At 43.3% G+C, this 13,200-nt stretch overlaps 1 protein-coding gene and 1 non-coding gene across 2 annotated transcripts in view; both read left to right on the top strand.

Annotated features, from left to right (window-relative positions):
- Nucleotides 1-8,591, top strand: part of PRPF39 (pre-mRNA processing factor 39) — a 34,973-nt gene extending 26,382 nt beyond the window's left edge. Inside the window, exons 7-14 of the mRNA XM_073638583.1 lie at nucleotides 283-390; nucleotides 506-670; nucleotides 968-1,094; nucleotides 1,177-1,445; nucleotides 3,427-3,611; nucleotides 6,713-6,787; nucleotides 6,939-7,062; nucleotides 7,928-8,591. Coding sequence (XP_073494684.1) covers nucleotides 283-390; nucleotides 506-670; nucleotides 968-1,094; nucleotides 1,177-1,445; nucleotides 3,427-3,611; nucleotides 6,713-6,787; nucleotides 6,939-7,062; nucleotides 7,928-7,993 — 1,119 coding nt within the window. The 3' untranslated portion in view covers nucleotides 7,994-8,591. The remainder of the gene's footprint in view (nucleotides 1-282; nucleotides 391-505; nucleotides 671-967; nucleotides 1,095-1,176; nucleotides 1,446-3,426; nucleotides 3,612-6,712; nucleotides 6,788-6,938; nucleotides 7,063-7,927) is intronic.
- Nucleotides 3,250-3,334, top strand: LOC141155629 (small nucleolar RNA SNORD127). The gene has a single exon (XR_012247556.1). It is a non-coding gene; the product is annotated as a small nucleolar RNA SNORD127 (small nucleolar RNA).
- Nucleotides 8,592-13,200: the final 4,609 nt, after the last annotated feature.

The following is a 13,200-nucleotide window of genomic DNA, read 5'->3' as shown; positions in this document are numbered from 1 at the left end:
CCTATTCTGGTTACCATGTAATATCTCTTGCCGCATTACCGTTGTGGGGGAGACATCACTGGATTTTTTTTAGAGCCATTTCTTACTCATGTCTTCCCTTTTGGCTGAATTAAATCTGTCAGTGCAGTCTAAATTTTAGTAATTAACATTAGCGATGCGGGCAATGGTATACCTCGGATTTGTGCAGAAGTGAACCACCTCGTCACTCACACGTGAAGCAAATAAATGAGTGACGTAAAAGTTTTGATTATTTTTTTTTCATACATTACTGTTGTCTTGCAGCGCACAACAGAAGTGGAGAACATGAGACACCGAATCATTGAAGTCCATCAAGAAATCTTCAGCCTCAATGACAATGAAGTCCACAAAAGATGGGCCTTTGAGGAGGGAGTAAGTTTCATGTTGGTCTTGGGGTTGGTTGTAAGGTGGAGACGCAGACTCGTATGCATAGGATGGGGGTCGACGTGGTGCCATGCTGAACTTACACCGTTCCTTTCCTTTAAAGATTAAAAGGCCGTACTTTCACGTGAAACCTTTGGAGAAAGTGCAGATCAATAACTGGAAGGAGTATTTGGACTTTGAAATGGAAAACGGCTCCCACGAGCGAGTGGTCATCCTGTTTGAGAGATGTGTCATTGCCTGCGCCTGCTACGAGGAGTTCTGGATAAAGGTAAGACGCGTGCACCGCCTTCATGCAATATGGTCTGACACATTGATCTCGTGCCTAACCCTGTATACTTGTGAATTCTGTTCATCTATAACTATATCTATTGCATTAGGGGATGGTCTGCTTGCAACCAGATTTGACTGCTGCATATGCCAACAGCGTTGCCTCCCTTCGCCCTTCCTTACAGAGTCTAGTCTAGTGGTTCAATAAAGGTGCTGAATGGGTTTAAAACAAGAATTTTATTGTTCACACGTTACATCGTTCTTAGACGCGTTAACGGAGAGTCTCTCTTGTGTTTAGTATGCCAAGTACATGGAGCATCACAGCGCCGAAGGAGCAAGACACGTCTACAACAGAGCCTGTCATATACATCTCCTGAAGAAGCCTTTGGCTCATTTACTATGGGCCGCATTTGAGGAACAGCAGGGTAAGAGATCCTAACTTTCTCTCCGCCATATTAGATTATATACATCTGTAGCGCTCTGTTCTAATAGTCCCTCTCGTTGCAGGGAACGTAGATGACGCAAAACAAATATTAAAAACACTGGAAGAGTCTGTGGAAGGTCTGGCAATGGTTCGATTAAGACGAGTCAACTTAGAGAGGCGGCACGGGAACATTAAGGAGGCCGAGGAGCTCTTGTCCGAAGCGATGAAAAACTCTAAAACCCCGCACGAGCACTCGTTTTATGCAATTAAGCTCGCTCGCTTCTATTACAAACATCTGAAAAATTTGGTGAAGGCAAAGAAAGTGTTAAATGACGCCCTCCAGAAAGACAAAGTGAGTGACTTCAATCCTCATCTAAGCTATAGTGATTGCAGACTTTGATATATGGTCAGCCGTCATTGTCATATTGGTGAGCACGGCGACAAGGAAGGGGACTGCGGTGCTGGGGGGGGGTGAGCGTGGCTACAAGGAAGCGGGCTGCGGCGCCCGGGGGGGTGAGTGCGTCTTCAAGGGGTGGGGGGGGCCTGTGACACGGGAGTGGGCACACCTGCGAGGAAGGGGGGGTGAGCGCGGCTACATGGAAGGGGACCGGGGGGGGGGGGTGAGCTTTGGCTACAAGGAAGGGGACCGGCGGGGGGGGGGTGAGCTTTGGCTACAAGGAAGGGGACCGGGGGGGTGAGCTTTGGCTGCAAGGAAGGGGACCGGGGGGGTGAGCTTTGGCTACCAGGAAGGGGACCGGGGGGGTGAGCTTTGGCTACAAGGAAGGGGACCGGGGGAGTGAGCTTTGGCTACAAGGAAGGGGACCGGGGGGGTGAGCTTTGGCTACAAGGGAGGGTGAGCGCGGCTACAAGCAAGGGGGCCGCGGCTTCAAGGGGGGTGCTGTGGCACGGGAGTGAGCACATCTACAAGGAAGGGGGCCGCAGCGCCAGGAGGTGAGCGTGGCTACAATGAAGGGGGCCGTGGCGCCTTGGGGTGAGCGTGTCTACAAGCAAGGGGGCAGGGGATGAGCGCAGCTACAAGGAAGGGGGCTGTGGCATGGGAGTGAGCACATCTACAAGGAAGGGGGCCGCGGCTTCGAGGGGGGTGCTGTGGCACGGGAGTGAGCACATCTACAAGGAAGGGGGCCGCAGCGCCATGAGGTGAGCGTGGCTACAATGAAGGGGGCCTTGGCGCTTTGGGGTGAGCTTGTCTACAAGCAAGGGGGCAGGGGATGAGCGCAGCTACAAGGAAGGGGGCTGTGGCATGGGAGTGAGCACATCTACAAGGAAGGGGGCCGTGGCGCTGGGGGGTGAGCACGGCTACAAGGAAGGGGACCGGTGGTGAGCGCGGCTACATACAAGGAAGCAAGGAAGGGGACTGCGACGCCAGGAGTGAGTGCTGCTGCAAGGGGGTCTATGGCATGGGAGTGAGCACATCTACAAGGAAGGGGGCCGCAGCGCCGGGAGGTGAGCATGGCTACAAGGAAGGGGGCTGCGGTGCCGGGGGGTGAGCGCGGCTACAAGCAAGGGGGTTGCGGCGTGGGAGTGAGCACCATGTCCCTTTAATTACCAGCTGCCATTCTTTATATTTTGGAGCACCTGTGTTGGATTCTTCCTTACCACACCTCACTTGACTGATTTTCATTGATGACCAATCTTGGATACAGTGACGTTATTTCCACATGTTAGTTTTGTTGCTGATACTCTGAGCACTGCAGAGGGTAATTTTTTTTTACTGCAGTGCATGGATGAAGTTTGGTAAAATCTCATCCACTGTACTGCTCCCGTAATGCGGTGCAAATTTTGCTGCGAATCTGCTGCTTTTATATTTTGTAATATACATTTTTTCCTTGTGTGAACTTTTAAGGGGTATTTCGGTAGGTGGGTAGTTTTTCTTACTGGAATGCTACCTTAAATTTACTCATGAGATGGGTGATAACTTTATCGGTGGGGGTCTGACTATCAGGGTTCCAGCAGTCAAACCACCAATGAGAATCGGCTATCCGATGATTCCTGCCAGAATACCCTTTAAAAATGAATCCCTTTGGATGCATACTAATTTTTGTTGTACTTTCTAATGTGTTCCCACTTGCATATAATGCCAGTACATTACAACCAGTGCTGTCAGCGACTGAGGACTGTTCTGATAAGAGACCTCCTGGCAATAGTGATGACTCTCAAGTTGTCTGTATGTAACTTCTGTTACAACATGTTGACAACTGTCCCTCTAATCTGACGTTGCCTGGGAAGTCGCAATGAACTTTTGTGCCGTTGAATGATGGGGGGCGGGGGAAACCAGACCCCACTAGCTACTATGTTTTTTTTTCCTTTGGCAGGAAAATACAAAGCTTTACCTCAACCTCATCGATCTGGAGTTCAGCGGCGACGTGAAACAGAATGAGAGCAATATCTTGTTACTATTCGATAAAGTGATAAAAAGCTCCATGTCCCTAACAACAAAAATCACCTTCTCACAGAGGAAAGTGGAGTTCTTAGAGGACTTCGGCTCAGACGTTCATAAGTAAGTACATTACCTTAACTATGAGATACGGAAATGTACTCTCCCATGATGTACGAAGTGTATGTAAGTTGTGCACTACGGTAAAGAAGAATTAATCGTTAAAGGAGACAGAAAATGGTTATTTGCGAAGTTCACCCTCCACCCCCTCACCTTCCCCAAGGCTATGGATCATCCACCCTAGTGTCGCAGCCACAGCACCGTCCCCATTATAAGCGGATATGATCTTCTAGCCGTAGTTCTTACAGCAGCTGACTAATATCTTATTAATTGCTGTTTCTGTAAAAAGTCTGTAGTACAGGGGATAAGGAAGAGCAAGACAATAGCCGGCTGCATACATGAAACGTGTGTCCGCACAATAGTACAGCTCTATAGCGGCCTAATGGGATCGGGACTGATCTCTTGTAACAAAGGGTTATTACCGGTCATTGGGATTACTGGTAACGTTTTGATCTGTTGGTTTCTGACCTGTGGAGGCCCTAAAATGCCCCTTAGGACTGGAGAGAAGGCCACGCGTACCCATTTCCGGATATACCTGAGCGCTGCCCTTGCATTAAGCCCCCGTCTCACATAGCGAGATCGCTGCTGTGTCACGGTTTTGATGACGCAACAGCGACCTCACCAGCGATGTCGCTATGTGTGACACTTTGCAGCGATCAAGCCCCTGCTGCGAGGTTGCTGATCGCTGCAAAGTGTCCTGGACCATTTTATGGTCGTTGCCGTCCCGCTGGTCAGCACACATCGCTGTGTGTGACCAGCGGGAGCAGCGATCAGGCTGGTAACCATGATAAACATCGGGTTATTAGGGGCACACGCGCACATAGTAACCCATTGTTTATCATTGTTACGAGCCTGCTAAAGTGAGTGGTAACCTCCCGCTCACTGTAGCAGAGTGGTAACCATGATAAACAGTGGGTTACTAGGTGCGCGTGTGCCCCTAGTAACCCGATGTTTACCATAGTTACCAGCCTGCCCCTGCTTCAGCAGGCTGGTAACCAGGAGCAGGACATCGTGGAAAGATTCTTTCCACGATGTCGCTGCTCCCCTGATCGTTGGTGAGCCTGCCTGTTTGACAGCTCACCAGCGATCACAAAGCGACGCAGCAACGATCCCTGACAGGTCGTATCGTTGCCGGGATCGTTGCAGCGTCGCTAAGTGTGACGGGGCCTTTACACTATCAGTCCCATAGAGTGGAAATATAGCTCTTATGCTCATGCGTCGCCTATTCTTCCTATGGGGCATCTATTTTACAGCCCCATTTTAGGGATCGTGGAGGGTGGAGGTCTTCATTGAGTCAAAAAAATAATAATAAATAAAAAAAAAAAAAGACAACACCTTTAACAAAGTTACAGATTAATTCATCGCACGCTCAAATAGTAATAGTGCAGAATTTGTTTACAAGCAGAAAAAGAACATTCAAACCATGGGGTGATGACGGTAACAGTAAGACTTTTTGTCCCTTGTGTGCGCCTCAATCATTAGAGTCGCTACTGTGGAAGCGAAACAAGACCTGAGATTCAATATTCATAATAAACAGTGTTAGAAGCAGAGATAATTCCAAAGGAGGGGGAGGGGAAAGAAGAGACGGAAAGGGAGGGGGACAGAAGAGAGAGGGAGTTGGGAGACATGTAGTATTTACAGTTTGTGCAACATAGATACATATATACAAGCAGGATCATAGACTGCATACATGGCTTATAGTATGTCCATCATTAATGCCATGTAATGAAAAACTGTAGAATCCTTACTTTTTGTCTGGTTTGGGTTCTTGTAAGGCAGAGTGAAGGCAAAAGGAGAGAACTAGCGGTCACTATATTTGTGGTCTTAACCATGGATACCTAAGCTTCTACAATGCCCTGCACATGGGGTAAGCAACAGCTAATTAGAAGAACTCTACTACACTTTTAATTGGAGGGATTTGCCAATATTATTACTACACCTACTATATATTGGGATAGGGTCTAAAATATGGGAATACCCCTTTTAAAGCCAAATGTCCATTTCAAGTGCTTTGTGTCTCCCAGCCTCCCCCCCAAACTGTTATAAGCACCCCTGAATGCAGACAGCTCCCAGAAGTGGCAGAGTGATTTCTGCCATTGTGCCGGCCAGTGATTGTGATGAGCGCTGGAGGCAGCTTCTTCTATGCAGCCCCGATCAGACACCATGACACACGTGATAAAGTATCCAGGCAGAAGGGCTGTTCTTCTAGTCAATACATACAGAAACAATCCTCAGTATAAAGAAATTATATGTTTACTAGTTTAGAACACAAACACTCACTACATACGGGCCCAGATTGTGGGGATTCACGCTGTGGCTACACAGCGACACATTGTAACGTTGGATGTAATGATTTACTATGGTGTCACGTTTTGACCTGCAACAATCGTATGTTTTAATGTTAGATTTTCTGTTGCAATCTGCACCTGATTTTCCATAGACTTCAATGCAAGCCACATGCAACTTAGCTCTGTTGTATTTAGAGCAAAATGCGATAGTGATTGCAAAAACATATTTTGGTATCGTGACTTGAGAGAACTGCTGTCGTGACACGTGGCCGTGTAGTCCAAGCCTAAAACTCACTGCCCATAGCTAAGTCCCGTAGATCCACTTAGCTGGTCGGGCATGCTCAGTTTCAGCACTTGGCATTATAGGAGGTTACTAATGGGCGGGCCTCAGCAGCGCGGAAGCACAATGTGACCTGTACATAATGCTGGGGACTTGCCCGTCAGGGTGATACAGGGGGAGAATAGTTTGTCAGCAATGCATGATGGGAACTGTAGTTTGCAGCTGAAGCCATGCCCACTTCCTGCGCTGAGGAGGAGCAGGTAACGGGCAACCGTGCAAAATATCTGCTAAAAGAGGTTGGATAATCCCCTTAAATTGGAGGAACGGCGCGGTCTTGACAGCCACTGATCAACTGTCGCCTTCACTGTTCCGTCAGTGCTGAAGAAACTGTTTAGTAGTGGACAACCCCTTTTAATGTTGTACTGTTACTATGAGTAAGGACCCTGCAGACTTTTTTTTCCCTTTTATAGATTGGAATAAATTTATGATTTGGTTCTGCCTGATCCAAGAGAAATGAAATATCCCCTTTGTTTCAGGTTGCTGACCACCTACGATGAGCACCAGAGGCTTCTGAGAGAGCAAGAAATTCTGAAAAGGAAAGCGGAGAATGGGTGAGTAATCGGCTACATATATGGAGACCAGAAGTGACCCAAGCCTGACCCCGGTCAGCAAGTTTGTATAATAAATACATCTCATTAGGCTCCGCTAGGGGTTGAATACGCCTCGTCCTGTGTTATACGCCATGTGTTGTGTTCCTCGTAGGTTGGAACAGCCCGACGCTAAGAGATTGCACACGGAGGACGGTGCAGTAATGGCAGCTGCTCCGATGGCTGCAACAACCACTGCTGCCTCGCAGCCGGCGTATAACTATGCAAACTGGTACCAGGTAAGTGTCTACTCCAGGGTCTGGCACTGTGGTCACTCGTCTCCGATGTCTGCGCTCTGCTGATGGCGGCTCACAGATCGTAATCTAGTGATCCCATTCACCCGCCGCAAACATGGAATCTTGAATGTGAGAAGTATTTTGAAACAGTTTGTTAAAGTTGGATAATTCTTCATCTGTATAATTAAAGGCTGTTTTGAGAAGTCAACTCAAGAATACATAGTACTCAATGATATCATGACCCCGCCATGTTCTGTTTTTGAGACAAGAAACTAGTACTGCAGCCAAAAAAATATATAAAATGGATCGCTCCTCTGAGGCAATATGCACCGCAAATGGGGAAACTAAAAATCTGGTTTATATATGAAGATTTACTGTAGTAGAGGATTGAAGAAGTGTTCTGGTTTGTAAAAATTAATATAGACCATCAATTTTGAAAGTGTCGGATCCACGCCGATCAGCTTTTTAAAGGACCCGCACTGCTCTGATTTTTGCAATGGTTTGTCATGCATGCTCTGTACATTTTGTAGCAGCTGTGCTTGATATTTTTGCTCTTGAAAGAGTTAAAATTTCAATACAAAGCTCAGCCAGTAATAAAAGTAAGGTTAACAGATTTGCTGCCGAACCTTCAAACAGCTGATCGGTGGGGATGCCAAGAGTCAACTCGCCCTTCACCAGTGTTTGCTGGAAAGAAAGTTGCATGCAGCCTTCTCAAAAAATTCATTGCATTTCTGGCAAATCATGGTCATCCTGGAGACCTAGACTAAAAAAAAAAAGACAACCTGTCCTGTAACTTTTATAAATGTCACCCACACATGTAAAAACGGTAAAATTCTATTTTATCATTACTTTGTTTTATTTTTTGCAGCAACAGCATTACAACTACCAGAACACCTGGAATTACGGACAGTACTACCACCCTCCTTCCACATGATGGCCTTTTCTCATTCTTACCTACATCCCATTTCAAGGCAGGAGTTGACATAACTTAAAAAAAAAAAAAAAAAAAAAAAATGTTCTAATTTGTTGTTCACTTTGGGGGAAAGTTTGTTTTGGCACCCGAGGGGAGTGCCGATAATGATCAGACTGTAATCTAATCCTGTGGGAAAAATTCACAGGAAAATTTGTGGGAGAGGGAATTTCTTTTACCATCTCTGTCCCAGGTTACTCTAGTTGGAAGTGATATGAATTCAGTATAATCTATATATATTTTTTTTCTTATTTTCTGCTCTTGTCTTTTTGTAAAATTTAAGACTTAACTAATGTTTTCCAAATGATTGGATAAATACTGGCCTTTTTTTTTTTTTTCTGTGAAGTGTTTAACAAGGGACAGATGTCTGTGTCAGGGTAATTCTCCAGCAGGTGATGGACACGACTTTGTGCAAAAAAATATAATTCTTTTTTTTTTTTCCTTTTCCTCATTGGAGGGGGGGTGTTTATCTGCATTTTTAGGAACATTCATGTTTGTATTCATCTGTATGTACTTTCTCTTTTTATCACGTTTTGTTGTTAATAAATTGTTGGCAAAGTCACGACCATAACTTTTTATTTTCCTCCTATTTAAAATATATTAAATTGAGAATTTTTTTTCCCCCCACTTATGGATTTTTTTTTTTTTTTTTTACTCTTAATTTGGATATGATTGCACTTAATTGCTGTCTTTTATTGGATTGTTATTTTAATAGAAAAGACTATATGTATTATCAAGCCCAATTGCCTGTGTGAGCCATTGATGGTAAGTATCTGAAAAAGTTGCTGACTACATAAAGGCAAAAATGGCAAAAGGACACCATTAAAAGGAACCTGTCAGAAGCCTCAGTCCTGTGTTTTTTTTTTTTTTTTTACAAGGGCTAATTCACATGTTTGTATATTCTTGCCTGTATTACAGTTGCTATTCCCAGACTTGTAAGTAATCCCCCTTGATCACTGTATGCTAATAACATTTTTGCATTTAAGGAGGGGGAGACATTTGGAAGATGAGTCAAGCTGTCCCTGGTCTAATCCCACCCACTGTTGCCTGATTGGCATCCCTGAGGACAGGGATTTCAGATTTGCTTGGGATGATGTACTCTTTCCCCAGGAAACGTAAAGGCTGCATACACATTTGCAGGTTTTTTTTTTATTAATTTTTAGACCCCCTGATACAGTTTTCAGCTTGATCTTAAGTGTTAGATTTTTCTCTTGTAAGAGTGTCTCTCTCAGTAATACAGGCTGAATGTGAGGTCTGTCTGTATCCAGGGTGCTGAGGATTTCAGTAGCTAATATATCATCTTTTCCGATCTTTCTATAAACTCTTTTCTTTGCAGCCTTTGAGATATTTTCTTTCTTTTCACCACCTGTCCGTGTCCATCACCCCACAGGCTGTCTGGTCCGATGGGCATCGCTAGTCTTGCTTTGCGCCTCCTCTCCCCACAAACGCCATCCTCCTTCCCTACTTCATGTGGATGACGTTGTGCACAATGTCCTCCACACAGCCCTCTTAAATCTCAGTGGTGGCCTTTGTTTATATTTTGGAAAACCTGGTGACCAGTTTAAATGACCACTCCATTAACTTTTTTTTTTTTTGGAGAGCTATTGTGAAGCTTAGAACAGGTTTTTTTCGCCTGTGTGAGATGTAATGACAGTGTATAATCACACACAGCTCTGCAATAAAATCAAAGTGCCAGGAATAGAGCAAAAATTAGGAACACCTGCTTTCATCTCACACCCGCCAGTGTGGGGAGAGAGGAGGTATACAGCAGAGCGGACAGTGCTGTGAGAGGAGAGCTGCAGATGTCTGAGGCAAAACTCCGCTTTGCTGTACTGCCCCACCACCCTCTGCATTTACTGTCCTAATGGAAGGTGTATGTAATCACACACAGCTCTGCAATGAGAACAGGACTCTTCTTGCTGCTCCAAGGTGTTCCCCACCTCCGTATGTTGCTGCCTGCTTATGATTAGTCAACTGCATGCAAGGGAAGAAATGCTCGCCTAGAGAAACTATCTCCTTGGACGTCACATGAATTATTATCTAAGCTTTTACAAGAAAAGAAGTTGTAAAAAAAATTGTACAACTCTGCAATCACTATTCCATGGTATGGCCAGTTTAACATGCTCATCCTAGGAAAAGTTAATCTTTGCACCAGTTTTTTTTTTTTTTTTTTTTTTTTTTTTTTTTTTTTAAGGACGAGAAAGTAAAAACAAAACAAAAAATAACTACATCTTCCTTTAAGAAATCCCCCACTTTCCTGTTTTTCTTTAGCTCCCCTTCACTCGGGATTTCCTATCTGCTCTCTGTGATTTTTAAATGTCTCATTTTGTTCTTGTTTTGTCAGCCACAGCTCACTGCCACCCTGTACAGCACCATCCTGAGACTCCTATACAGTCTCAAGATGGATAAATTGCTGCTCAGTTTTTTCCATCCTAACCATCCAAAACGAAGGTTCAAAAATTGGAGAGCTGGTTCGGGGTATACTTCTATTTTTCAACTGTGTATCTGCTCTCAGGAAAACTTCTCATCTCTACTCCACCATTCAGTCTGGGTGGATGGTAAAGGACTTCTATGTAATGTGACAGTCTCAGGTTGCAGGACTAGACCAGCTCAGAGGAGCTGCGATGTGACAGAACACAGCGGGACATGGGATGCTTGTGTGTATGTGGAGGGAGACATGTCCTGTGTTTGTGTCCCTCTTTCAGTTGGGAGGTGCGAGTTATCCTTCACGCCTCTTGCAGACAATAATGGTTCAGGTGCTGATATTGGCATCACACAGACTCTAAACTATAGGCAGCAATGTCTCAATATATGAAACTATCCTATCTATCACACTGGACTGCCCAAGTCATTGGTTAATAAGCTTACTAGTGTTCCCTGTGGATCCTATACTGGCTCTATGGCTTCTGCTTTCCTTCACTCTTCCAAACCTTGCTGGTTCTTTCCATTTCAAGTGATCCAAATCTGTTGTTTTTTTTTCTTACCTTGCATCTTAAGATATTTATTTTCTTTGGTGTTCTTTTGAAGTGCTACCTACATTAGTGAATTAAAAATAAGTTTTGAATTATCTTAATTTTTTTTTTTTTTTTAATTGATTTTCTAAAGTTTTGAAAGCCTGAATTTTGGGTTTGTATGACTTTACATATGTTATCATATCTCGGGCTAGAATTGGGGGTGAGGAGGTGCAGAATTTTGTTCAGAATTGTTACAGACTTTAACTCCATATGTCATAAGACTTGATATTTTGTTTTCGAGGAGTCCAATTCCAACGGGCGGATTCGGGAAAACAACTTTTTATAAGGGTCTCAAGTGGATCTCTGTAGGATCATATTTCGAAGTGTGATCTTCTAAATACAGTCTCATCCTAATCCTATGTTTAATACTAATTAAAAGAATGAATATGTAAAACCTTTTTAAATATACATGTAACAATGTTTTATTACTATTTCACCAGACATTTTTTTTTTTTTTTTTTTTAAAAAGAATAACAGTAGTGAAATCATCAAGCTATAACATAAAACAACATGAGCTAGTCTTAATTAATAGTACGTCTTTACACTGAGCTTTTATTAATTTGTCCCTTCTACTGGGTGAAATGTAATCTTGTCACAATCGCTTACTAACAATGGCCGTTTCCTTTTGTGTCCAATATGTCTGGCTGTTCTAGGGTTAATATCTGATATTTATTTACTCTTATATCTGGTTTTCTTGGATACACAAAGGACTGCGATGGACCAGAGGGTGCAGAAATGTCACTACTTAATTATCATAATCTGCAGAGTCCATTAGCCAGCAGTGTCGAGCATATTCACAGGTCACATAACCACTTATGTCATCCATCGCCAATCTGGTGCCATCTTCAATCACTTCATAGACTTTGTCATTGCTGAATGAAAAAAATCCTTTTATTTAATTTCTGTTTCACTATAGAGTGTGGTTTTGCCAAGTCCCTTTTAATGGGTTTTGTAACCTTTAACCAATGTTTTAACAAACTCTCCTTCTCAGTCCTGGTTTGTACGGTACTACAGTCACAGATCATACACATAAAATCACTATGTATTAGTATCCAGCAAAAAACAAACAATTCCCTCAAAAATTCTCTTATGCTACCGTTTCTGGAAAAGGATCTTACCACTAGCTACTTTCACATGCGCGGTCTATTGCTGCATTAGTACAGTCTAAGAAAAACCAAAGACAAGAAAAATACCCAAATGATTAAAAGTAAATGTATAAATCGCACAGTGCAAAAATACTAATAAATAATAAAGGGTATTTAGTTAACATAATTTTGATCAAAATAATGTAAAAGCTGTCCCGCCACGTCACGGCATCCCTTGTGGGACAGTCCTAACTCTAATATTAAAAACCTTACCATTTGTCAAGTGACGTACATATGGACAAGGACAGAGAGACTGGATCCCTAGTGCAAGCATAAAACCGAGGCAGGATCAGCGTCCCAGCCCAGACCAAGGGCGGCCACACCCTTTTATATGCACTCAAGCATACTAACTGCAAAGAAAAAACCTGAAGGTGTGAACTGGAACATAAATTGATGTGCATGCAAAATGTAAATGCATGTTCACACAGGGCCATTAGACAAAGAAAAACCAAAGACAAGAAAAATACCCAAATGATTAAAAGTAAATGTATAAATCGCACAGTGCAAAAATACTAATAAATAATAAACCCCTTTATTAAAATCACAAAAAATGAGTTCCACATACTGCTGTACTTATTTTCATTAAAGACGCAGCAAACCCTGATAGCTATGTTCACACTAGGCGTTTATCCCATTTTTTTTTTTTTACTACTCATTACTTCCAATGGGTGAAAAAACACAAAGCAGTGACATGCTCTACTTTGCAAAAATACGTGCAAAGCACAAAATCCTGAACACAAAAAAAACAGTGTGCATGAGATTTCTGTAATCTTATAGATGTGGCTGGTGTACTGTAAAACACAAAATTTGCATCAAAAACCGCTGAAAAAAACCATGATGTGTGAACATATCCAGATATCTATTCAATAGTCTCAGGCTAAGAATACATCTTTGAGATGCATAATTCACACCACCTCAGTTTATTTTGAATGTATTATTGGACTAAACACTAGGTGATATATAGGGGTGTGATCATATGTGCTGGTTTCTAGTCTGTTGTGGACTAGTGTCC

The sequence above is a fragment of the Phyllobates terribilis genome, unplaced genomic scaffold (genome assembly GCF_046119375.1).
Source record: "Phyllobates terribilis strain yellow unplaced genomic scaffold, ASM4611937v1 Scaffold_7__3_contigs__length_470593459, whole genome shotgun sequence".
NCBI lineage: Eukaryota > Metazoa > Chordata > Amphibia > Anura > Dendrobatidae > Phyllobates > Phyllobates terribilis.
Note: the sequence above shows the minus strand (reverse complement) of the source record. Positions and strands in the feature narration are given on the sequence as shown.